This window comes from Notechis scutatus, chromosome 2 (assembly GCF_049901735.1).
Source record: "Notechis scutatus isolate UNSWTSFEM ecotype Mainland chromosome 2, rNotScu1.2, whole genome shotgun sequence".
NCBI lineage: Eukaryota > Metazoa > Chordata > Lepidosauria > Squamata > Elapidae > Notechis > Notechis scutatus.
Window position 1 is genome coordinate 25,887,464 of NC_142010.1, and position 25,927 is coordinate 25,913,390.

Here is a 25,927-nt window from a genome sequence, read left to right on the forward strand (position 1 = left end):
CGTTAATTTTTACAATACATTAGCTGTAATTTTTCTTTCCTTGTGTGTTTGGGAATTTATTCCCTCCTCTGAACTCCATCAAATGTTGTTCATCCCTCTGCTTTCCTTCCTTTCATTTCCCAACTAATCATTCCCTTCATCTCATTCCGGATCAGAGCATGTATTTTTGTGTCTCTGCATAACAGCTGTTTGTGTGTGAGAGAATAGACGATATAAGTGAATGGGACCAATTAATTTTCTGATGATGATGTTATGCATTGAGTCCGATTTGTCAGTTCTATGGACCAAACCACTCCACATCTCCTGAATTTGCACTTCTTCGAGTTGTTTTATGCTCTGGCTGGTGTCAGCTTTGAAGGGGGTCCAGCCATTGTGTTCTCTGGCAGCCTGGTTTCCTTTTACCACTAACTTCTAACACAATTGTTTTCTCCAGTGAATTCCTATGCATGACATGGCCAAAGAGAGAGAGAGTTTTCTGACTTTGCCTTCTAGGAACATGTCTGGTCTTATGCACTGCAGTACTTGCTTCTTAGTCACCTTTACTGCCCAAGGAAGTTACTTTTCTAAAATGAGTATTTTATAACACAATTTTATGTAATTATTAATTCAATTGATATTTGTATTTTCTAGTACTGAGATCTTTTTTAAGGAATACAATTATAAGGAAAAATCCTAAGGTGCATATCTCAGCTCATGGCCAGAATATTTTTCAGGCTGAACTTTCCATATCATTTCTATAGCAATCCTTTTGTTGTTGTTTTTGTTTGTTTGTTTCAAGCATTAGTCTGAAATGGTCTGGATTGAACTTTGATACTTTTGGCTCATCTCAAATCTTAAGTTACACCCTGATACTTTCTAGGATGAGAAATCATGGATAGCCCACTGTCAATTAAAACAATTATTTTATTATTAATAATGTTGAAGGTACAACGCTGATATCTTGCATTAAGCTGTGGGTTAACTGTCAATACAGTCATATTCAAAGCTCCACCTTTTAGACTTTTGCATTCATGCACGTGCATACGTACATACGACACCTTCAGAAGGCAAAGCAAATTAAATTCAACAGGTCTGTCTAATTCTCAATTCCCAGATGGCCAACAACATTTATATGAGAGCCATCAAAACATCGCTTTGTTTGTTTTGATTCTGACTGGCCAAGTACTAATTGGAGACTGGAATGAACTGAAGGATTCCAGGAGCAATATTTTCTGACATTCAAGAATTTTCACATTCAGTACAGCACTGATGATATTACCTAGTTGGACAATGAAATATCTGCAAACAAACAACCAAGCTCAGAAAGCAGCAAGGTCTTCACATTCAAAATATGATGGTCGCTTCCATTTCTGAACTCCTTCAGCTATTCAGGAAAGCTCCCTCTGGGTGCGCTCTTATTTAACTCACACTTAATCCGTGATGGCTCAGCGGTTAAAGACGCTGAGCTTGTCAGCTGGAAAGCTCACAGCCTGAGTTCGAGACCCAAGCGCCGCAAGAAGGGGGGCGCTCCCGTTTCTTGCCCCAGCTCCTGCCCACTTAGCAGTTCGAAAGCATGTAAAAGCAAGTAGATAAATAGGTACCACTTCAGGGGGAAGGTATCAGGGTTCTGTGCGCCATTGGTGTATAGCCATGCTGGCTACATGACCATGGACAATGTCTTTGGACAATGTAGGCTTCCTTGGCCAAGAAATGGAGATGAGCACCATGCCCTAGAGAAGGACATGACTGAAAGGGAAAACCTTTACCTTTTAACCGAATCCTTGGCTACCAAGCAAGTTCTCTTTTCATGTAACAATTGCCTGGAAAAGGCAGGTCTTTTTTAATGTTCAGGCGTCTGCAGCATATGCTGCAGAAGCTCCGAAAGGCCACTGCCAGCGCTCCCAGAAACAAGAAAAGTGGACTGGTCTTACTCAACTCAGCATCTTCTACCCTGCAGATGTCTTCTTTTTTTTTTTACAGATAAAGTACTCCGAATTTCATGCATAATTTGAAAGAGAAATCTAATTGTAAACATTGAAAACTGGTTAAGGATCTGTGTGTTTTCCCCCTTCAATTGTTTCATTTGGATTTTTTTAAAAATCCAGAACAAAACCTTGGAGGCTAAAATGAAGGCAGCTGAGGTTCCATTGTCAAAAGGCTGTATTATTTTTGTTAGGGTTTTTTTTTTTTTTTTTTGGTCAAAGGAGCAGGGAAGAGAATTACGTACACACAGAGGCACATAATATCTCCCACTTTATTATTTTGCATGCCGTTTAACCACGTATTTGCTGTTATCTTTTTCTGTCTGTATTTTAACATTTTGCCCAAATACTAATACAAAGCAAGACAGGCTTTCTTTCAAAGATAGATAGCCTTTCACTGATGCTACTGGGCATATTAGGATTAAAGTTTCCATGATGTACAACCATTGGTCAAGTTATATGGGAATCGTACAAGCCAGGGGTGTCAAACTCAAGGCCTAGGGGCTGGATCCGGCCCAAGGGGTGCTTAGATCTGGCCCGGGGGGGCCACCCTGGAAACAGCGAAAATCTGGCCTGCAGTGCCTCTGCCAGTGAAAACAGAGCTCAGGAGAGACACACACGGCTCTCCCGAGCTCTGATTGTGGCCAAGACGGCCTCCTGCAGCCCTCTGCCGGCAAAAACAGAGCTCAGGGCGCTCCATTTTCGCTAGCAGAGGGCTGCAGGAGGCCATCCCAGCCAAAAACAAAGCTCGGGAACCCATTTTCACTGATAGAGCACTCGGGCCACAGGCGCCCCCGACACGAGTGATTTCAATCTGGCCATGCCCACCCTAGCCACGTCCACCTCCGGCCCCCTGAGGTCAAACCTACCCCCCGATGCAGCCCTCAATTAAATCGAGTTTGACACCCCTGGTATAAGCTGTCCCCTAACAAACATAAGAGAGCAATAGATTAGCCAAGATTATTTGAGAGGGACACAGATCCTGTAGCTAGCAGAGCCATGGCACATCACTGCACAGTCAAACCAATCTGCCTGGATTCCGAATGTGCAAACAGCTTTGGGCTTTTGTCCAATGCCCATCTCCTGGAGAGAGAGATGCCTTTGAATGGTGGGAGAGAAGGTCGGTGGTCAGTTTTATACTGAAAATGTGCTCCTGTGCCTATTTTGGCTCAGCGGTACCTGTCAATGGGCATTCATCTATACTGAAGAAAGCCCAGGACAGGAGATTTATATTTGTGGTGAAGTACTGGAAGACATTCAAATTCCATTGAAAGTGACTGTATTTCTGACCCCTGTTTTTCTTTTTGAATTTGAAGTTTCCCTGACTAGGCAAATGCCATAAGCTATTTGTCTCACCATCCAGATGCCCAACACTCAACTTATCTCTGAGGGAGTCTACATGCATCTGAGGTTACATAGCTGAAATGTCACAGGCCAAAATCTATGAGCTGGGAGAGATTGTGCACTAGCCCTTCTGATGCAATCACAAATGCATTTCGACTCATAAGACACACCGTCAAATGATACCACCGGAAAGCAATTCCTTCGGTAGCTTAAATCAATATCATGATTGACTCAATACTTTTTCTGTCGGAGCCCACCTCTGCCACTTGGTTGCAGCCACAAGTCAACAATAAAGCTTCAGCAATCCTTGGTGGCTTCGAACAATCAGCTTGGAGAGATTCCTTGGTTTATAGCATTCTCAACTATGCACTATAGTTTCCTCCTATCCTGCATCCGCTCGACCTGCCGGTAAAAACAGGCTGTCGAGAAATAATTTCCACCATTTATACAAGCAACGTTTTAAGCATGTTTGTAACCCCTTCCGAGGGAGATTCCCCTCCCTCTACAGTGCACAGAAAACGGCTACCTTTCCCACATTTGACCAGCTTTGCCCACTGCCAATGCAATCCTATGTGGCCCGTTGCCAAACACTAGACTAAGCTTAACAGGTGTTCTTCCCCCAGATTTAACTGCAACCCAATATTTCAGAAACGGAAGTTGCAGATTACAGAAAAGGACAAGGTCTTTGCTTTTAAACCTTAACAAAGGTTTGCCTTCGCCAAACCTTTCCTAGTGTAACGTCACCTTGAAAGGCTTAAAAGCCCAACATTAAACACTAAGTGTGAAAACCCTTCCCTTCTGCGATGCTTTGCTTCTCCTGGCTGGGGACTGCACTGCTTAGTAGGCAGACCACTAGCTGCTGGCTCTCTTTCCCACAGTGAAGCTGAGCTGGGAAAACTCTCTCTACACAATTCAAGGGCTAAGCGTAGCAAAGGAAGATGGGGGTCAGGGCCATTTTGTTATTCCCAGTCCGTGGGCGGACGGAGGATTAGTGGGGCTGCATTCTTGCGCCCAGCCCGGATTCCTGGGTAGAAGAAAGGCCAAAGTTTCTCGGTGAAGATGTCGGTGAAAGTATACATGTGGGAACGGTCCGTCACATTGTAGAAGGAGAGCTTGCCTGCCTCGTAGTCCAGGAAGACGCCTACTCGCTTAGGCTTGACAGCAATGTGCAGCGGAGTGAACGGGGTTGTGGTAGCTGCGTATTTGTCTCCATTGAACAGCCGTACCCGCCAATAGCCAGTCTCCGGGAGAGAGGTTGTCTCCCCCTTACGGCTTACTGAGTTCTTACAAACCCCCAGGGCCCAGTGAGTCTTTTCCCCCACCTCTACCTCCCAGTAGTGACGTCCTGAAGTAAAGCCTACTGTGGCCAGCACACAAGGATAGATGGTAAAACGTTTCGGGCTATCGGGCAGATCTCGCAAGCGCTGCTCCACAAACTTGACGCTCTTGCGGTCCTCAGAGATCACTAAGTTGGGGTGAGCTGTTTCCGGGTCGAGGGTCAAATCTCCTGCAGGGGAAACAAAGAACATATATTCGTCACTGCCATTTCTCTCATGATTGGACTATGACAGTCTGTCCATTTGGCTCGTTTTATTCCCCCAGCCGATTTGGATTGTAGCCATTACAAGTCTTTTAAGATCTGGTTTTTGCTATCAATTCCCCAGCCTTCCCCCATAGCAACGTTCAAGCAGGTTCTTTTACACAATGAAATGAGGCTGCAAATAATAATAATAAAAAAAGCAGCATCCACAACCGACACATGTGCACTTCAATCTCCAAGTAGGCTTGGACTTCCATGGAGTCGTCTTAGTTCTCCATAGTCCAGGGCTCCCCAACCTTGACTTGTGGATTTCAACGCCCAGAATTCCCCAGCTAGCATGGCTGGCTGAAGAATTCTGGGACTTGAAGTCCACAAATCATGCTGCCAAGGTTGGAGATTCCTACCAGTATGGTCCTCATCTGGAAGCCATTTACTTCACTTTACAGAACAGCTCAATGAAATGGAGAGCTATTACTTTATGATTGCCAGTTTGACAGTGAGAACAATGGAACAGCTTTGCCCTCGGAAGTTGTGGGAGCGCCATCACCTGAGTGAGACCTTCAAGAAGAGATTGGACTGCCATTTGTCAGAAATGGTGTCGGGTCTCCTGCTTGGGTGGAGTAGATGACCTATAAGGCCCCTTCCACCTCTGATTATCTGTTATCTGCCATGCTGCCTTCAACCCCTGGAAGCAGGAAAAATACCTTGCAACCTTCAGAAGCATAAAAGACTCAAAACACATATTTAAAACATTTTCTTGGTGCAGCAGGCAAATCAAAGTGAGGACACGAGAGGATCTTCCTTTGGTGAGGTATGCCCGAGACAAAAAAAAAAAAAAAACCCTTTCAACTGTATGTCTTACTTTAGGAATGTTGGAAGACAACTGCAACACACAGACAGGGTGGGGTGCAATCAAGCACACATATTTATTTATATACTCCTGTCCCAACCAGAAAAAATTCCTTACTTTTTGAATTTTAACTAAAAATACACTAGAAGGCAGTGCATCTTCTAAAGTACCAATAAAATATATTCTTCTTCCAAGCGAATCCCAGTTACCCAGCTAGCAGATATTTTGTTCACTGCTTAGCAGATATTTTGTTTTCTATGCTGTTTCCAAGTAGAATACACTACAAGAGCCCAAGGAAGGGCAATATGTGACTTGTGCTGTTTGTGAGATTACAAATCTAAAGTGGCCAACTTTTAACAGAAACCAAACAGTGGTATTAACTTAAGTATCAATGGACACCAACATTCTAAACTCTGCCAATTGTTTTTAAAATCAGGCATTACTTTTAAAAAACTTTTTCATTCATTCAAAAATTACACAATAGCAATCTAGGATGGTTCTATACTTTCAAGTAAGTTGCTTGAAAATGTTTTTTCTTAAATTATACTTCCCACACCCCTAAGACCTTGCTGCTAGTCTGGATGCCTTCGTTCCCGTGGGTGCCCCATTACCTAGGAGAAAATGAACTGTGGTCTTTCAGCAAGATAAAAACTGATCATTACCCATACCTTTAGTTCTCTGAGTGGCCCTCTGTGAATTCAGAAATACAATTATAGCAGCCATACAGATGTTGTTTGGACTACCTAGGATTTTAGGCAAAAACATATCCTTATACCAATAGGTATCTTTAGATACAAAGGTCACCTGTCTCATCAATTTAACATAACCTAATGATACCAACCAATATCATTGGCACCAGAACAGAATGCACTGTAGCACTAACAGATAAACCACTCCAATCAATAATTATGGGTAAGAAGCCAACACTTCATCTGTGATTCACAAACATAGTGATTTATAAACCTTGTTCTTGGTGTGGAAGTGCTCAGAAAGGCTGAGGAGAGGAAAAGAGGAGTCTTTTCCGGAGCTAATAGCAATACATAGTGCCTCATAAACACTGAGAACTGAAATGAAAGCTATTTGGCATTAAGGCTAGTAGAAGTGGCAGATCTGAGAAAAACAGCAGAACGTAACACTATCTTGATAAACTGACTTCACACTCAGTTGCTTTGCTATGACAGAGCAAAGCTTCAGAATTTCAAGAATGCATTTCCATAGTAGTGGGTCCTTCCTTCCTTCTTCCCTCCCTCCCTTTCCTGCTATGTGATACAATACAACGAAGATAAAATCATCTCCAGATTTAGGGTGTAGCGTGAATGTGTCAGCGTTCCAGGGAAACAAACTCCAACACCAAAACACTGAGACAGACATTTTCTCAAAGTTCCATTTTATTAGAGTTGTCATACTGGCACATCTAGGAAAACCCGAATCTGAGAATTCCAGGTTTTCCTCCAATAACTAAAAAACACAAAATCCATCCCCTGCACCCATCACATGGCCCAGTCACCATCCGTTCCAACTTGAGACCTCCCTTAAACCACTCCTCATCCAGGTGCAGGAATAACATGACCTTGAATATAAAGGTCATGGAGCTGGAGCGCCCCGAGCTGGCTGGTTTCGTGGCTAAGCCACCCCGTAGAGGTGGTTAAGAGGGGGGAGACTGCCAGCAGGGTTGAGGAGAGCCGCATCTCTCCTCCTCAGCTGGCCATTACTCCCTTTCTCGAATGCGGTTGCAGCGGTGGTCAGAAATGGCCACCTCAAAGAAGAACTTGACCGGAAAAGAATGTGCAGGACGAAGATAAGAAGAGAAAGTTTTGGTTGACCGGGTTAAACTGCAAAAGCAACAACTAAGGTACCCTGGAATTTAAACTAAAAAAAAAAAAAGTAACATTGTTCCCAAAGAAGATTTTGAAGCAGCGAAGGAGAGAGAAAAGAGAAAGGATTCATTTTTTTTCTTCTCTCCCTTTCCCTATACTGACAGCTAAGAGATTTAAATGAGAAATTGGAAACAAAAAATCCACTTTGACATCAATAGGCATTTAAGCTAAAAATAAAATGTCAAAGGGACAATAAAGATTTCTGGATACTTAAAAGCTTTTAAAAGCAGGAAAGGAGAGAAAAAGAATAAAAGGGCAGGATCTGGAAAAAAGGGAGGAGACTGCCTGGAATTAGAAGGAATTTACAGTAAAACCTCAACAAGACTTCTAAAAGATACATTTTAACTGAAACTTGGCAACAAAATAGTAAAACCCCAGGAAGAGAAAGTGGAAAAAAGAAGCATGAAGAAACAGCTTGGGAGTATTTGGATTATTTGTTGATCTCTGGATTTTTGGTTATTGCATTTGAATGACTAAAATCAATTGGGTGGTTGTTTAAAAGTGTTTAACATGGCACTACTTTTAGATGAACTGAAAATTGAACTTAAAAAGTACAAAGAAGATGCACAAGAAAGGAGAGGTTCTTTTGGCTTCGTATTTCAATTCTTAGAAATGGAGATCTCGAAGTATGAGAAACAACAAGAAATGCCTGCAGAACAAGAAGACTGGGACAAAGAAGAAGCCATCTTTAATGAACAAGTAATTTTATGTGGGGGAAAAAAAGTAAAGGGGGGAAAGAGAATGAAAAGTTTAAGATTTGAAAAAACAACCAAGAAACGGAAGAACAGTTTGAAAAATAAGTATAATATTAGAAAGCAACAGAAGAGGGGAATACAGAAGAGAGAATTAGAAGTAGAGAGACAAGGGGGTAAAAAGGGGAGGGATAAGAAGAGAGGGAAGAAGGAAAGGAAAAGAAGTTATAAAGGACAGAAACAAGATATGGAGAAACAGGGCCTATTTAGAGATAATGGGTGAAAATTTAATTGAAAAAGGTATTCTGCAAAGGTACATAAGATAGTATTGTTGTATTAGAAATAGAAATAATTTTAGAAAATATGAAACAATGTATGATTAAAATGATGGATAAAATAGTTATTGTAATCTAGTAAAATGTTAATAAATAAATGAAATAAAATGAATGAGAGAATTGAATTAGGAAAGGATGGGAACATTTTAATTATTTAATGCTTTATAAAATATAAGGGAAGAGAAATAGGGAAAAAAATTAATTACGGAAAGCTTATAAGTGTTCCCAAGGAAGTATGATATTTAATAGAAATGTTAAAGATGTTAAGACTTTAATGAATATTAATGATAGAACTGAATTGGAATGGAATGAGTGTTTTAATTACATATATTTATAATCACTTTTTAAGAATATAGTGTGTATTTTAAGAATGTACCAAGCAGAATTCGATTGGAAGTTATGTATTATATTGAATGTTATAACCTCAAGGTATATATTGAAGCTTAAATAAGAGTTGAATGGATAAAATTAAAAGATATAAAGGTGTCATACTCCAATTAGTAACTACAGGAGAAAATCGGTTTAATGAGAGAAGAAAATATGAAATTGAAACAGGACAGACAAAAGTATAAATATAGAGAGACTCAACAATCTCTTCATGAACAGTATTATCTGAGAAAATGGAAGCACTGCCTATCTAAACATGGATGTTAAGGTGACATCAACTTTTATTGAGGAAAAAAAGAGACTTGCGATGCTGGAGATAACAAAAACGGCCCAGTATAAAATGGTAACATAATGCAAACTTCATGGATGTCTGCCATCCAAAGTATACCCTTTACAGGCAAAGTGTTTGTGTTGTATAAAAGTCTTTCCATCTGAAATCAAGTAGATTTCAAGTAAATCAATCTGCCACACCATGAATGTGAGTGGCAGCAAATCCAGGTATTTCATTCAGTCCTTACAAAGTTCCAACAAGTTTTTTTGGTAGACAGATGTATGTGCTGTTATAGTAAACACAGAACCATGTAAACCAGGGCCTGTCAGGCTATGAGTTGGCAATTAAGATCCAATCAGTTCTGTCTCTTTGACTTGAAATATTCTGGTCACAAGGATGAAAAGGATTTTGGAGCCTCTTAACCAGCTGCAATACTAATGTAGAAACTGAGTTTGGCTACAGTGGCAAATAGAACATCTGCTGGAGGAACAATGCCAGAAAAGTGTAACTACATCACTTTATCACTTTCCATACACATCATGTAAGCAAGGACCAGGAGGGTCAAACTCGCGGCCTACGGGCCAGATAGGTCACGTGCTAGACACTCCCACCCCCATTTTAACAAATGGGGGAAAAAAGTCACGATACGTCATGTGATGATGCAAGTTTAACACCCCTGGATTAGACCATCTGATGGGCATCCAGGAACCTTCATCACTTCTTTCATGCATCAGTTCCAAAGGTGTAGTGAAAGTAATAATTAAGGGGAGAAGTTGGTTCCTTCCTGCCCATGTAACTGTGTTGCCCAACAGGGAATGTTCAGTAATACTTCCAAAAACAATTAAGTCTTAAATAGCACTAGAGGTCTTCGCTTGTTGATATGAAACATCTTCTTTCCTCTTTAACTATGACCCTTTTATTCCTAGGAATAGACAATATGTCCACCATTTTATGAAACAGGCATCCAGAATCAGAGCTGGAGAGGCGGGTTTGATCAAATTGTGTGTCTTTTACCAAATTGTCCACATATTCCAGTGAAGTACCTACTCTTCTAGGATGTAAAGTGCCATCTGACCGATGTTTAATATCTTTGCAACCAGTAGGAGGGACCAAGCACCAAAGTCACAAAAGGAGTCTTGTACTTTGCACTCTTGTGATTCAGGAGGTATAAGAACACATGAGCAAAAACTGGACTCAAGGAATGGATACATGGGACCAGTGTAGAGATTGTATCCACTTGGTCTGAAGTCAATCTCAACGATCTTAGTTACAAGGGATTTTGGAACCTGAGAGAAAGAGAAGTACGATTCCTTCGGAAGTCAACTTTCAAGCTTATGTACTCAAGCAAGAATAGGGCCATACATATGCCCTGCATAATTATTTTCTGGTGGAAATTATCAACAGCCACGCTGACTGTTTGATAATCACCTTCTCATGCTTGTAGAGATGCCACTATTGCTGTTATAGATATTGAAAACCACAAAGCCATGGTTTAGCTGAAGGCGAGTCATCAGGATTTTTGATGGCTGAAAATGGTATTGATGTGAGAACATACACCTACAATATCAAGTCAGGTTGACAGATGTAAAGCACTGCCCTTCTTGTAATGGTGGAAGGATAACATGGAATATCCTGAATGTGGATGAGAGGAAACAGTTCATATCCCTCACGTCCAGGATAGGCCCCAAGTGTCTGTTCTTAGGGGTAGCAACATCGCTAGAATAAAAATTCTGCCAGATGTCATGGGAAAGTCTCTATTATAGTGTCTTTGAATAATAGCATATGTACCTTCCAGAAAAATGACTGACTGACTAGGATGGGACTACAAACTCAATGAAGGCTACCCAACTGATTATAGTTGACAATGAAGGCTATCCAACTGATTATAGTCGTTGCAATTCAGGGTGATCGATAAATGGGCCAAAATCATCACAGTCCTGTTGTCTACTGAAATTGCTGCTTATGAGACTGAAATAATTTCCTTCAAGACATTTTATCCTTGGAACTGAGGTGCAGTTTTCTTTAATACATTTAACTGTGAAGTGATTAGAGAATGCTTGAGTGAGTGTTTAATTCCATTACCGAGAACAAAAAAATTGATTTTGCTGAAAATCCATGAAGTTTCAAGCGTATACATCACATCCAGTATGCCCTCCATTTAGAAACTAAAAACTAAAAAGATAAATGCAGCAGACAATATATTTGGCAGTCTAATTTGTTGTTCTGTATGCCTCTAGTTCTGTACTGTAGGCTTGTGCTACACGCAATCTGCCCCTAAATATTATAGAAAAACAGTGCTGCTTTCCTTCCTTCAATAACATAGTAAAAATTTTTAAAAATACAGATTATAATCCATTAAGGGCAAGCTTCCCAATGCTTCCATGAACTCCTTTCCTTCTTAATCCACTGGAACTGAATGTTGTCTGTTCTGTGAACATGACTGTGGTGCCTCAACAATGATAGTATATTAGAAAAAGAACTGAGAGCCATCATCCTTGACTTTTGATACGCTGCAATTTGGTTGTGTTGTCCCATACTACTTGGAAATCCAGATCCTGTAGAGACAAATCAGGTTGTTCAGGGTTTAAAATGTGAGATCCTTGAGATTCAGTAGAAACTTCAGTTCTCCGAGGGAAGGAAAAAGGACTTGTACCTCCACATTCTGCAGATCAACATAGGAGATCAGTTAAGAGGATCTGGAAGCATTTTCCAATCTTCTGACAAATTCTCCGGAAGATGTGCCATTGTGCCAGTGCATTAAAGATGGAGACTGTGCTTATTTGGAAAGTCTGGTGGTAGAAGAAGCTTCTGCAATAACCATTCTCCCATCCTCCACAGGTATATTTGGTGAATAATTATTATGTGCATGTATTAAATGTGTGCAGAACATCCTAAATGATGGAAGGTAAAATGAGATTACATAGCCCTGTCTCAAGAAGTGGCAAATGGTAACAAGGTAATAAATGCTACAGTTTGTGGTTTTATAAAATGTGTTCTGGAGAGCCACAACTCCTTTTGACACTGATCACAATCTAGGCATAAAATGATACATCCTGTACTGGAACATTCCTACAGCCATAACCTCTTATCTCAATGAGAAAATCCAGATACCCTCTGAGGATCTTCAATAGGTCATCTAAGATCAAGGAAAAAGTAACACTGATAGGATCACTGTATTCCCAAGGACAGAAGGGGCTGCTTTTAAATCACCCTTTCAAGATAGATTCTTCTCAATTGAATTGGTACGAAGAGGATCTAGTTCCAAAGGCTTGTTTATACTCAGTGTCTGATGCATCAAGTTGCAGTGTCCAACAATAGCCAGCCAGCTCTGATGGATTCCAGTTGCCCTGATACCATTTTTCTCACCGTGTTCATCACTGAATGCACTAGATTTTGGAGAAAGAAGTCCAAGTGTGAATGCAGAAAATGAATCTTCAATGACATGTTGTACTTCACGATCTTGTATGCTGTAAGAAGTTTGTCAACCAGCTGAATATAATTTGTTGCTGTATAGTTGCCAAAAACATTCTTATCAACATCCTTGAATGCTTTTCACGTGATTTTCTCTGGCCCCACTAACACATCTTCAAAACAATTTGTTACTGACAACATATCTGATCTGTGGACCAACAAAAATTCCTTTCTTAATCTTGGCGTCAGTTATTCTTGGGAACATTTGTCTCAAATAACGAAAACCATCACCTTCCTTGTTCATCATTGTCATAGAATTTTTCATCAGTCTTGAGTTTTATGTGGAGTGGAGGAAATAATAACTGTTGGGTCAACAAGAGGTTCACCTGCCATATTTTTCAGTCCTGGAACCAAATATTTTTAGCATGGCCATTTCTTTTTAATGTAATACGAATCTCTTGCATGGCTGTCCCAATTGCATATGTAACAACAGTTCGTTGTTCATTGTTCAGTTCCATGCAGCCGAGCCAATGCTCTTAGATTTCTAAAGATATTCCAGAAGTATTCATGTGTTTCTTTCATATCTGCAGCACTGTCAACAGGTGCTGAAGATTGCACATTGCCTTTGTGTAAAAACAGAAGGTTATCTATAGAACGGTACATAATACATTAAATTACAGGTTATTTTTGCAATTAGCAACCAAAAATCTATAAGATAACACCAAAAAGATTTTAGGGAGCAAAATGTTTGTTGTCTAGTGAAATCGATAAGTTACAATTTGGCAGACAAATAAGCAGCTAAAAGTATAAGACATTTGTTTTGATATATAAGCCATGTGGCAGATGGTTTTCTGAGGAAATGTTCTTTATTTACAAAAAGTCTACACTGGGTAACATGACTAGTTCAATTTGCCTTCCAAATTTGCTACCTTCCTGATGTATTGCGATAGCAAATTCCATAATTCTCAGAAATACATCTACAAAATAACAGATTGTAAAAGACTGATCTACATTAGCTATTGTTATTTCACAGCAATGCATGACAGATCATTAGAGATATTGGGAGATCCAGCTGACAAACTTTTCTGATTAATGCTTTTTTCCCCAAAGTATAACCCAAGGGATATAGCACTTCTGGACTCCACAATCTTTCTTAGAAAACGGATGGTTTTGCCTGGAAATGTGCCACATTCTCCAGAATAAACATTTGGAGCAGGAAGTGTACTCCCACAGGAGCAGCCAGAGCCTTCTAATAAATGGACACTGTGTAATAGTTGAAATGCCCATGGTGATTATTTAGTGAACCGGCAAATGCAGATAGTCCTCGCTTAACAACAATTCATTCAGTGACCGTTCAAAAATTACAGACCTCCCGGGGTCTCCCCCATCCCGAGACACTCTGAATTCCATGTAATGTTCAAGCCTGGGAAAGCCAGGATGCAGCTATAAAGTCAGACCGTGCAGTGACCTGCTCAATGGCCTCGAACTTATAACCAAAATTCCAGACTCAACCATGGTTGTAAGTCGAGGACTACCTGGCAGATTCCAGATCAAAAAGGCTAGTCTTTCTTCCTTAAAGCTCTTTCCGTCCACATGGGGGCGGGAAACACCGGAGGCAGAGTCGTAACTCACCTGTGAGGCTCTTAATAATTTTGCGCAGGACAAAGTACTGCCTTGGGAAACTGTAGAAATTCTTTTCCAGCTCAATGGAGACCTGACTCGAACCTTGGGCTTCCGCCTCTTCACATCTGCAAGGAAAAGAACAGAGCAACTGGGTACAATCCAGTCAGCCTCAACTCTCAGAATGCACCCCACTTTTTTTTTCTTTTTCTTTTTAAACACCAGCCTATCTCTGCCTAAATAAGGCTTTACCTGGCCTCCTAGCCAAAGCTGGTAAACAGGCCACACTCCTGAAACAACTTTTTCTGCTAGTTGCAGATAGTCCGCGACTTACAATAGTTCACTTAGTGACAGTTCAAAGTTACAACAGCACTGGGGAAAAAAAAGTGATTTAGGACCGTTTTTTCCCGCACTTACAACCCCTGCAGCATCCTCAAAATTTGGACGATTGGCGAAGGGCACGTATTTATGACAGCTGCCGTGTCCTAAGGTCATGTGACTCCCCTTTTGTGACTCCACAGTTCAATGGGGAAGCCAGATTCACTTAACAATTGTGTTACTAACTTAACAACTTGATGATAGTCCCAAGGAGGACAATGAGGAAAACTTACTTAACAACCGTCTTGCTTAACAACAGCAACTTTGAACTCAATTGTGGTCGTAAGTCGAGGACTATTTATAATCAGGTTGGATCGAGGAAGATCTGTTCAGCCACACAGGGGGGTCTTCCAACCTTGGCAACTTTAAGATTTGTGGACTTCAACTCCCAGCAAAGCTGGCTGAGGAACTCTGGGTGTTGAAGTCTACAAGTCTTAAAGTTGCCAAGGTTGGAAGACCCCTGAGCTACACATCTTGAGCAAACCTCTGTTTCACATCTGCACCTTTATTGAATTGAATTCCAGAGTTATCCGATTGTGGCCAAAGACACAGAAACACAGAATACTAATGGCAGAAAAAGGTGGTCTAGTGCAGGGGTCGCCAACCTTTTGGACCTCAGGGACCACCAAACTCATAATTTTAGATCCCAGGGACCACTAACCGGTTCTGTGGGCGTGGCCTAATTTGTGGGTGTGGCTTGGTGGTCATGTGACTGGCTGGGTATGGCTTGTATATAAATATTATAAATATTTATATAAATATTATAAATATATAAATATTATAAATAATATAAATATATAAATAATATAAATATATAAATAATATAAATATTTATATAAATATTATAAATATTGATATAAATATTGATGTTTTTTTTTATAAAAAAAGAGCAACTTTTACCCAAAATCAGGCAAAGCAGGCAGGCAGATTGAGTTGCTCACAGAATCACAGATTCATTCAGAAATCTATCTATCTGCCATTGGCTAGCTCAGTCTGTCACATAAAATTTGCTTGCAAGCAAACTCACAAAATTAACTCACAACACTCCATGTATGTAAATATTGAATTTTTTATTTAAAAAAGAGAACAACTTTTACCCAAAATCAGACAAAGCAGGCAGATTGAGTTGCTCACAGAATCATTCAGTGATCTATCTATCTGCCATCAGCTAGCTCAGTCTCTCAAATTTGCTTGCCGTGAGTCTGCACTGAATTTGCTTGCAAGCAAACCTTCAGTCCTAAGGGAGGTTCGGCTGTGCTTAAAAGCAGAGCTGAAGATCTAAATACTAGCTAGAAAGCAAAAAATCCAACCATTTTCTGCTTCCTAGCTAATCTAAATCTCCCAGCAGAGCAGAATAGATGATGGTCGGAAAAAAGAAAAATAGCAATTTAGCAGGCAAGTTTGTTGGGTAAGGAGTGGACGGGGAGGGTTTCCGCAGGCCATGTGGGCGGTGCAGCCTACAGCCTGGATTAATTGCTTTGGGGGGATGCTCTGGGAGTGAGATTTCTCTTCGGCCCACCAAAATTTTCTCAAGGCCCACCAGTGGGCTGCGGCCCACTGGTGGACGACTGCTGGTCTAGTGGTCTATCCACAGTCTGCCGTTTTGAGTTTTTTGTTTGTTTTTACTTTATTTATAATAAGAGCTCGATGTTGTATGCTTACTGATAACATTGAAACAGATGCTACAAAGTACTTTTAGTAATGTATTGCAAATAAAATTCACATTAAGCTAAATGGACATTTTTCTTGGTATTATTTTTTTTAATAGTCCCAAAATGCAATTCAAAGCCCAAGTAACATAGTACGTGTCACTAAAGATGGTGAATCCTGGTGTAAAGTATCCCACCTTAATTTCACTTTAAAAAATTAAATGAATTTTAAAAATGGTGTCAATATAGGAACACATACATATTCCTCCAGATACTCAACTTTGACTTTTCATTTTTAAGTTAGTTGTATTGCTTCTCTAGTGATAACAACAACAATCTTACCAGCCTCTATAAGAAGTAGTTCAACTGAATTCATTGAAAAGGAATTTGTTCCTTACCTCTCAAACATGCTCCTCGCGTCCTGTATAAAGACAGGAAATAATATTAAGATTTCATCTGATCTTATGAAAACTCACATATTAAATTTAAAAATCCCACTTGCATAGGAAGTATTACACCAAAAGGATTGGCACATAGGATGGGGATCCCATCAACTTATATTGTCCTCTCACAACATGTTTGCAGAGTTAGAAACCAACACATTTAAACAGGAAGCCACAAGAACTATACAAAGGCACAGAAATGAGCTCTAGCCTCATCAACCATCAAATAAATATCAGTTAAAAGAGGATGTACACAGGAAACAAGATAGGCTTACACAACCTTGACAGGTACCCTAAAGCTGGCATTTGAAAATCACTTCAAATGAAAGAAAACTGCAATTGTGAAGCTGCTGTAGCAGACACTCAAAACTAATTAAATTTCCCTGTGTGATCACGCAATATTGCTTCTTTTATTTCAATCATTTTTTCTAGCTATTTAGATGAGCATTTTGGCATACTGTGTAATGGTGTGGTATGCTGGATGCTCTGCAGTGGATAAGAAGATGCTCCAGAAAGTTATAAACACAGCACAAAAAATCATCGGTTGCTCTCTTTCTTCTTTGGAAGAGATTCCGAAGACCAGACTCCTCTCTAGAGCACTAAAAATCTCCACAGGTTGTTCTCATCCTGGTCATTCATATTTTGAACTGTTACCATCAGGGAGACGTTATAGGTGTCTTAAAATGAGGACTAATAGATTGAGAAACAGTTTCTTTTCCAAGGCAGTAACTGTCTTGAGTCAAACAGTGCATTTGTGATTTAGTGCATTTTTAAACTATTTAACTTACTAAATGTTTTAGATAGGTTTTAGATTAGGTTTATTATTATTAATTATTAATTATTATTATTATTAATTATTATTATTATTATTATTATTATTATTATTATTATTATTATTATTATTATTATTATTATTATACACTCTGTAGTGTGATTGTGATTTTTAAATATCAGCTTGTAATTCTTGAGCCTTCTAAGGGAAGGAATAAACACTTTGGCATAAGTTTAGAATTACACAGATGGAAGAGTCCAGCATTCCTATTAAAGGCTTCCAACAATGCTGAACTCGGATTTAAGGAAGCCCTGACTCAACCACCCTCTCCCCAAATCCTGAATTTATTCTTTACATCATTCAACTTAACTATCCTTTACCCACTGTAAAATGCAGGTAAGTCCTCAACTTATGACCAAAAATTGGGACTAGAATTTCAGTTATAAATTGTTGTGGTCAGAAATTGAGAAATCCATGTGACTGGATCCAATTTTTTGACCATTTTTATGGTGGTTGTTAAGCAAATCACACAGTTGTGAAGTGACTCCATTCTCCCCAAAGGGAGGTTTATTTGTCAAAAATCAGCAAAATAAACAACTTCACAAATCTCAGCTACATGACTGCAGGATATGGCAACTGTTTGTGATAGTGAAGCACCCAAAAATGTGACTGTGGAGGGGCCTGGTGCAACATTTTACAACAGCTGGAAAGGCTTTATGGGCTATGAAGCACCCTTTCCAAGGTCATTGTAACTTTGAATGGTCATTAAATGTCCAGTCATAACTCGAGACTACCTAGAAACAGCTAGGTTAGCCAGGCACTTAAGTATGCTGCCTTGAGTTCTTGAAAAGTCGTATAGATGTGTTCTCAGAAAGCATTTTCCTGTGGAAATTTCTTGAAACTCTCCCAGATTTTTCCCTCTGATTCTAAACTCGCTTTTTTGTTATATGCCCAAACAATCTGAATTATACCAGAAATGCCCCGTTTCTCCCCAGAACACACGTTCTGAGATTCACAGACAGAAGCACTTAAAATTTCTGGGGGTGAACTCATACCTTGAGCATGTCCATGCCTGACTGCAAACACTTTTCCTCGATTTCAGTGATAAGACTGTTGAGGGCAAATCGTTGTTCTGAAAGCTCCGTCACATTTTCCTTCAACTTCTGTAAAATTTCCCTCTCCTCATTTTCTAGGCGTTGCATTAATATGTCCTGCTCGTCTGCTAGAAACAGGTGTAGCTCCTCAAACTCATTAATGATGAGCTGACGGCGGTCCTCAACCTTCCGCTGCAGATACATAAGAAGAAAAAGTTGGATAATATTGGGAAAAAACATTTCTATGTCTTGTTTCTTGAGCTTCTTGGACAGGCCAGTTATTTTTAATGAGCTTTAGTACTATCGCATTACTTTTCTGGATGTTCTTAATGCTTCTAAATATCTCTGAAGAATTTATATTCAGACTCCTATCGGAGAATTTATCTTTCCAGGTAGTCCTTGACTTACAATTGGGGACAGAATTTCCATTGTTCAGCAAGGCAGTCGTTAAGTGAGTTGATTTTACTGTGTTTCTCATATAATAAGGCTGGGTCTTATTTATTTTTTTTGAGCCCTGAAAAAAACAGCTAGGATGTCTTTTCGGGGGTGAATTAATTTCTTCCCCCCCTCCCCTCCACGCACCAGTGCTGTCTCCAACAACAGCGGCAGTAACCGTGGAAGTTACAGAGGTGGCTCCCCCACCCGAGAAGCGGCTGAAACGCTTCCCAGTTCCCGCCGCTGCTGCCGCTGTTGTTGGAGACGGTGCTAGTGAGAGAGGGACAGCTGCAGCTCGGCCTGGGTGCTTGGAATGCAGGAACGGGCTGCGCACCGGGACTTTTGCAAACTTGCAGAGCCTGAGGCTGGAGCACCAAGGGTAGCAGCAGCAGAGACGCTCGCTCGGCTCTTCTCATGCCCACCCAGCCGCTCGGGATTAAACCAAAACGCAGCGCGTGGCACTCCCAGGTACCTCAAAATCTTTTTTTTTCCTGTTGTTATGGGGGGAAAGCGGGAGCGACTCAGACGCTGTTGTTGGAGATGGCGCTGGCGAGAGGCGCCAGCACTGGTGGGAACCGTGGAAGCTATGGAGGCCTGAGAAGCGGCCAAAACACTGCCGGACATCCATGCCGACGCCGCCCGCTGACCCAGGTCTGCAGCAAAGCGCTTGGTGGGGGTAAGGGAGCCCTCCGTGCTCCACCATGATTGGCTGTTAGGAGCGGCTGATGGTGAGGCATAGCTGCCCGTGGGGCACTCCTAATGGCAAGTTCCCCCCCGCCTTCTCCCCCCCCCCCCCAATTTTGCATGTTTTAAACTAGGCCTAAATTTGGGGGGAGGGGCTTAATTTCATTTTATGCCTAGAAAACATACTGGGTCTTCCTATTGTGGGGGGGGCGTATTGTTGGAGAAACACGGTATGTCCTTCGTGCCATGGTTAGGCAAATCCCTGCAGTTGTTAAGTGAGTCACCTGGTTGTTAACGAGAAACCAACTTCCCCTATTGCCTTTGCTTGTCCCAAGCTGGCTGGGTAGGTTGCAAATGGTGATCATGTGACCCCTGGAAACGACAAGCCTTGTAAATATATGCTGGTTGCCAAGCGCCTGAATTCTGTTCATGTGACCATGAGGATGCTTTGACGGTTGTATTTACGAGGGCCGGTTATAAGTCTTTTTTTTTTTCAGTGCCATTGTAACTTTGAATGATCACTAAATGAATGGCTATAAAACAAGGACTACCTGTATTGTTACTATTTGGGATATTATACCTTTTAAACATTTCTGAAACCAAGAGGGGCCTTTCTTATCTGACCTGGGTACCATTTAAGGATTTTGTAATGTCGTAAGCACCCTCAGCTGAAAGAAAAATGTATAAATTAACTGTAACCTTGTTGCTTGTATCTTTACAATTTATATTGTTTTGTTTAATTTCCTAGGATGATTTTGATTGTTTATTTAGTATCCTATGACTATCACTAAGTGTTGTATCTTATGATTCATGATGAATGTGTTTATGATCATGATTTATCCCTTATATCTTTTAGGTATACTGAGAGCTTATGCACCAAAGACAAATTCCTTGTGTGTCCAATCACACTTGGCCAATAAAGAATTCTATTCTATTCTATTCTATTCTATTCTATTCTATTCTATTCTATTCCAATCTAATATAATCTATTCTGGAGACAGAGGTACAAAAGGCTGAAGTTTTAACATTACACTTTACAACTGTTTTTTTTTCTTTTGGCTACAGTGAAGAATTAATTAAGAATAAATACTCTGTCCTTCGACAGTGAACAGAGGACTCAACACCTGCCTTGAGTTCCCCAGCCTTCTTTTCTTCTCGGGATTTGCAGTGGGCGATCTCTTGCAATTTCTTTTCCAAGGGCTCCAAACATTTCTGCATCTTTTCCTGAATTTAAAAATAAAAAATAAAAAGTATCGTATCTGAGTCAGAGCTGGCAAAAGTCGCTTAAAAGAATGAGGGCAAGAATCTATGTGACCAGATTGCTTTGGGAAAATGCACACAGGACAAAACAAACAATCAAGTTCAGCCAATGGTGTTCCACTGCATGCAGCTTATATACATGAGGATTTCCTGAAGCTGGCGTAACTCATAGTCGTAGTTAGGAGCAAAAGCTGTACTGATGAATACATAAATATCTTAAACTGATTATAAGGAACAGAAGTGAAAAAGAAGAAAACCTCCCAAAAAGGTTCAGGTACCAAAGATTTTATCAAACAAAACCACACCTGCCAATCTGAATAGAGGGCAGATAAGGGCAAAGGCGAGGAATTCAAGCATTTCCTGATTCCACGATGGCCTTATAGCAGGCATCTCCAACCGTGGCAACTTTAAGACTTGTGGACTTCAACTTTGAGAATTCCTCAGCCAGCTTTGGGAGTTAAAGTCCACAGGTCTTAAAGTTGCCAAGGTTGGAGATCCCTGCCTTATAGAATCAAACTAAAAAAGTTTCCCCCTCCATTAAGGATTTAAAAGGAGGGCAACTCCATTTGTTCTTGTGTCTTCCATCCCAAGAAGAGTCAGCCTATCTTCTCAATCTGGTTCCTACCACTTAGTGCCATCTCTTCTCCGAGAAGAGGTGGAGAATAGGAAGGAAACAGTCATGTAGGGAAACAAACAGCTAAATATGCATGGGTTTTTAATAAATGAATAGATTACAGATTGATCCAAGCCAGGTTCCCCAAAATGGTCAATACTGACCCCAAAACATAATAAGGGTTGTGCATAATTGTTATTATCAGTAGCAGTAATAAAGCAGTATTTACTAAATGGCTTTCATATAAGTTTAGGGATCGATGAATAATCTGAAACTGTTGATCAGAGTTGATGAGCTGAAAATCCCTTGATCTAAGCTTTTTCCTTGTAATCTTATTCATATTATACAGTTCTAGGTAAGCTATGTCTGGGTGTGTACAATATTTGTGCCTGGAAAATTAGTTGATTTTCCCTTTTCCTTTTCTCCCATCGCCTTCAACTCTTGAATTAGCGCCTTAACTTTAAATGGCATTATTACATAAGTTGTACCTTGTTTTGAGGTTAGATGAGATATCAGAATTAGAGAATGGCATGAACTGGGAGAGTAACGGGAGCTTAGATGTCACCCAGATTGACAAGGTCCATCTAAGATGGACCAGAACCAGAACAATTTGATAGTAAGTGGGCTACTAGAACAATCCATATATAGATGAGACAAACCAACCTGAGAAACAACTAGTTACTCAACAATTCAATACAGTATAGTGAAGAAGTTGCTCTCACAACTTGAGATAGATCAACTACACATTAACATCCCAGGGCCGAAACTGGATTGTGCAGCCAATTCTTGAAGCTGGAACGTCACTGCCATCCCAATCCATTACAAGAGCAGCAGCTGATACGAAGCATCAGATCATGGATAAACCAGCTGCCAAGGTTCCAAGGAATGAACCCAATCAATTCGGCATCTCCTGAGACTTTTAGCGTTCCCAAAGAACTGCTTTACAGAACACATCATCTTGGCACAGTTGAAAAGCAAACTAGCTGTGGCTATTTCCCGCACTTTCAGTATAATTAAAGATTAGACAGCTCCCTTCCTTCTGGTCACAGGTCACATAGTCCAATTAGATGTTCTGGGGTCTCCTTGGTAACCTCTTCCAGTCTCTCGCCAACACCTGGTAGGATGACCTTGGTTCCCACAAGATAGTAAGTTGTTGATGTCTGGTCTGACATTCCAAAGCTCCCTCCTCCCACCAAAGTGTGTCAGGCTGAGAAAATGGCTGTGACAAGCCTGATCCGTTTCAAAATTGACACTAGCTACAATAAACCCTCAACACTGATTATCTGTTGTAATGACGAGGCGGTCTAGTTGTTTGATCATGAACAACTGAATCATGATGATCTTTATTGGAGTCTAGTCTTGCATTTATACACATTTTTAGTTATCCTCCATCATTGGTTAACTTTGGTTACTGCTTAACTTTCGTTACTGTTTAGCACAGTAATTAGTACAATTAATTATCTCTAGTTAAAGTCTAACATATGTTTACTTCCTCTCTCTAATCCTCCTTTAGATTAGTGACTTTGTTTGCCTGAGTTGTATTTGCTTGGAAACATTCTTTATCTGAGGTTTGCCATCCGAGATTGGAACATTCCTGCAATTACAACTCTACAATTATCAAGGCTCAGGGAAGAAGTTTCATTATATAATATGTTTAAAAGATGCCCACAGAGCTCTTATGACAATTCCTGTTACTAACCAACCGATACATGTGCAGAGGCTGTAGTCCTAGAAATGCTTGGCTACAAAAGCAGCAGCACCTACTCAAAAGAGGAGAGGGAGCCTGCCAATGTGAAGACCCAGAAGCTCCTCAGAAAGTAGGGAGAGGTTTCCACCCCAAGTCCAACTACAGAGACGATGTACCAGTCAGAAAGAGGGCAGGCTGTGACAGTAACATCATGGAAGGAGGAGAGGGAGAATCTGAAGAAGTGCCAGCGCCTGCAAGAGGAACTAGAGGGCATGTGGACAGTAAAGCCCAAAATGGTGTCAGTGGTGGTAAGAGCATTTGGGGCTGTGACTCCTAAACTGGGACACTTTCAGCTCCAACAGCTCCCAGGAAGAACCTCAATGCTCTCTGTCTGGAAGAGTGAACAGCAAAGAACCAGCACCGAACCCTGAAACTCCCAGGACTCTGGCAGAGAACCCTAGATTGAGGAAGATACAGATAATGATGCAAAGAGGGAAAATATATATATATATGGATCTTTGGTTATTCGGGTTTTCTCCCGCGTAAGATTGGAAGTATCTAGGCAACGTTTCGATGAAGTCTCATTCAACATCTTCAGGTTTGTGTCTTCAGCTCTGTGCTGAGAAGCACAGAGCTGAAGACACAAGCCTGAAGATGATGAATGAGACTTCATCAAAACGTTGCCTAGATACCTCCAATCTTACGCGGAGAAAACCTGAATAACCAAAGATCCACATACAAATACCGCGAGAACCTCAGAAAACATGTGTGTGTGTGTGTGTGTGTGTGTGTGTGTGTGTGTTTTAAGTTTTCCTTACATGTATGGTATTCAGCTTTGTTGGGTATTTTCGCACATCATTGTAGTTGTGCTTTTAAAGTTGTAGCAACATTTCAGCAGAATCTCATCTGCCATCATCAGGTTTCTGTATTGTACAGAAGCCTGATGATGGCAGATGAGATTCTGCCGAAACGTTGCTACAACTTTAAAAGCACAACTACAATGACGTGCGAAAATACCCGAACAAAGCTGAATACCATACATACATACATACATACATACATACATACATACATATAATCCCCCATTCCAAATCTTACTCAGCCATGAATTTAAGAATTGATCTTTGACCAAGCAACCAATACCCGGTCCCTTTCATTAATATTCACATACCATCCCACAGCCAGAATTGGACAGGTGTCATTTCAATCTCATAGAAAAGACCGTAGCTCAGTCTTGCATGCAAGCTTGAAGTTCGGTCTCTACCTCATATCTGCCTAAGGTCCTGACTAACTTTCTATTAAACAAACCAGAATCAACAATCAATATTTTCATCTATAGTTCCGCTTTCTATTTCACACTGATGTTTTTAATGTAACTGATACTGATATAATAGGCCTCTTCCCAAGGAGGTAACAGAACCGGAACCGAAATGAGTTTGCCAAGCAAAAGTAGGTATTCAGAGGAATACTGAGATTTAAAGAAATCTGAAAATAAATCTCAAAAGTTAACAACTGCTCAAAGGTCACCAGAAGCTACTGAATACCGAAACAGCAGTTGGGGGAGGGACTAAAAACAGAAAAACAAATAGAGGGCAAGGCTTACACAAAATGCCTTTAACAGTTTAAAGTTGGGGATTTGTTTGGTCATGAGTCTGAAAACTCAGAAAACCAAACCTCTGGTCCCAGTGACCGACCCAGATTGGGCCCTGCAACATTATCCTGAATGTCGCATGTATATTTGCCTTCATTTGTGAATTCAGAGATGCCTCTCAGACTAGCACTTTCTAGCTATGTGGGAACCACAGAACTGCAAACTCACCTTCACTAAGTCAACTAGACCTTATCCAGAGGTGGGATTCAGCAGGTTCTGACCAGTTCTGGAGAACCAGTAGCGGAAATTTTGAGTAGTTCGGAGAACCAGCAAATACTACCTATGACTGGCCCCGCCAACCCCATCTCTTCTCTGCCTCCCAAGTCCCAGCTGATTGGCTGGGGCTTCTTTTGTTGCCTTGCACAGGAGAATGGAGCTGGAAAGCAGGTTAGTGAGGTGGGGAGGGAATGGGGATTTTGCAGTATCCTTCCCCTGCCACGCTCACCAAGTAACACCCACCAAGCCACACCCACAGAACCGGTAGTAAATAATTTTGAATCCCACCACTGCTTATAATCCCAATACCCTCTGGAGCATCCTGGGTTAGAAAAGGTTGTTCTAAGATACTTCAAAAGAAGACATGATCACGAATGCTCTTGTTACAAAACAGGTTCTGAATATCATTTTTTAAAGCAAAACTTCATATATATAATTGATCGAAACAAGAAGATATACCGATACTACACAAACTCATTTGATACAAAATCCAAGAAAAGGTAGTCCTCAACTGATGACAGTAATGGAGCCTGCCAATTATGGTTGTAAGTCGTGGTCATAAAGTGGATCATCACATGACAGTCTCAATTTATTTATTTATTTTTTTGCAGAGGCTTTTAAGCAAATGTAGCAGTCATATGGCAAACACTGCAGTAGTTAAAAGAGAATCCATTGTTCTCTATGGAGCATTTTTTGTGGTGGCGCAGTAGTTAGAATGCAATATTGCAAGCTAACTCTGCCCATTGCCAATAGTTCG

General features: G+C 40.6%; 1 protein-coding gene across 2 annotated transcripts; it reads right to left on the reverse strand.

Moving 5' to 3' along the window:
- Positions 1-883: 883 nt before the first annotated feature.
- TRIM39 (tripartite motif containing 39) lies at positions 884-20,968 on the reverse strand. Of its 2 annotated transcripts, XM_026686940.2 has the most exons (5): positions 20,872-20,968; positions 18,586-18,816; positions 16,714-16,736; positions 14,301-14,416; positions 884-4,812 (listed from the first exon to the last, which is right to left on the reverse strand). In XM_026686940.2, the coding sequence occupies exons 1-5, from the start codon at positions 20,959-20,961 to the stop codon at positions 4,265-4,267; spliced, it is 1,008 nt and encodes a 335-aa protein (XP_026542725.2). In that variant the 5' UTR covers positions 20,962-20,968; the 3' UTR covers positions 884-4,264. The 2 variants fall into 2 exon arrangements, with proteins under 2 accessions (XP_026542725.2, XP_087810033.1); XM_087953907.1 differs by lacking the exon at positions 16,714-16,736 and having other exon boundaries at positions 14,301-14,439.
- Positions 20,969-25,927: the final 4,959 nt, after the last annotated feature.

Coding starts and splice junctions, on each gene's coding strand:
- TRIM39 (XM_087953907.1), bottom strand. CDS start 20,961: ATGCAGAAATGTTTGGAGCCCTTGGAAAAGAAATTGCAAGAGATCGCC. Junction 14,440..18,585: donor CAGGCATGGACATGCTCAAG/GTATGAGTTCAC, acceptor GATTGTACCCAG/TTGCTCTGTTCTTTTCCTTG. Junction 4,813..14,300: donor AATTATTAAGAGCCTCACAG/GTGAGTTACGAC, acceptor TTTCCCCTGCAG/GAGATTTGACCCTCGACCCG.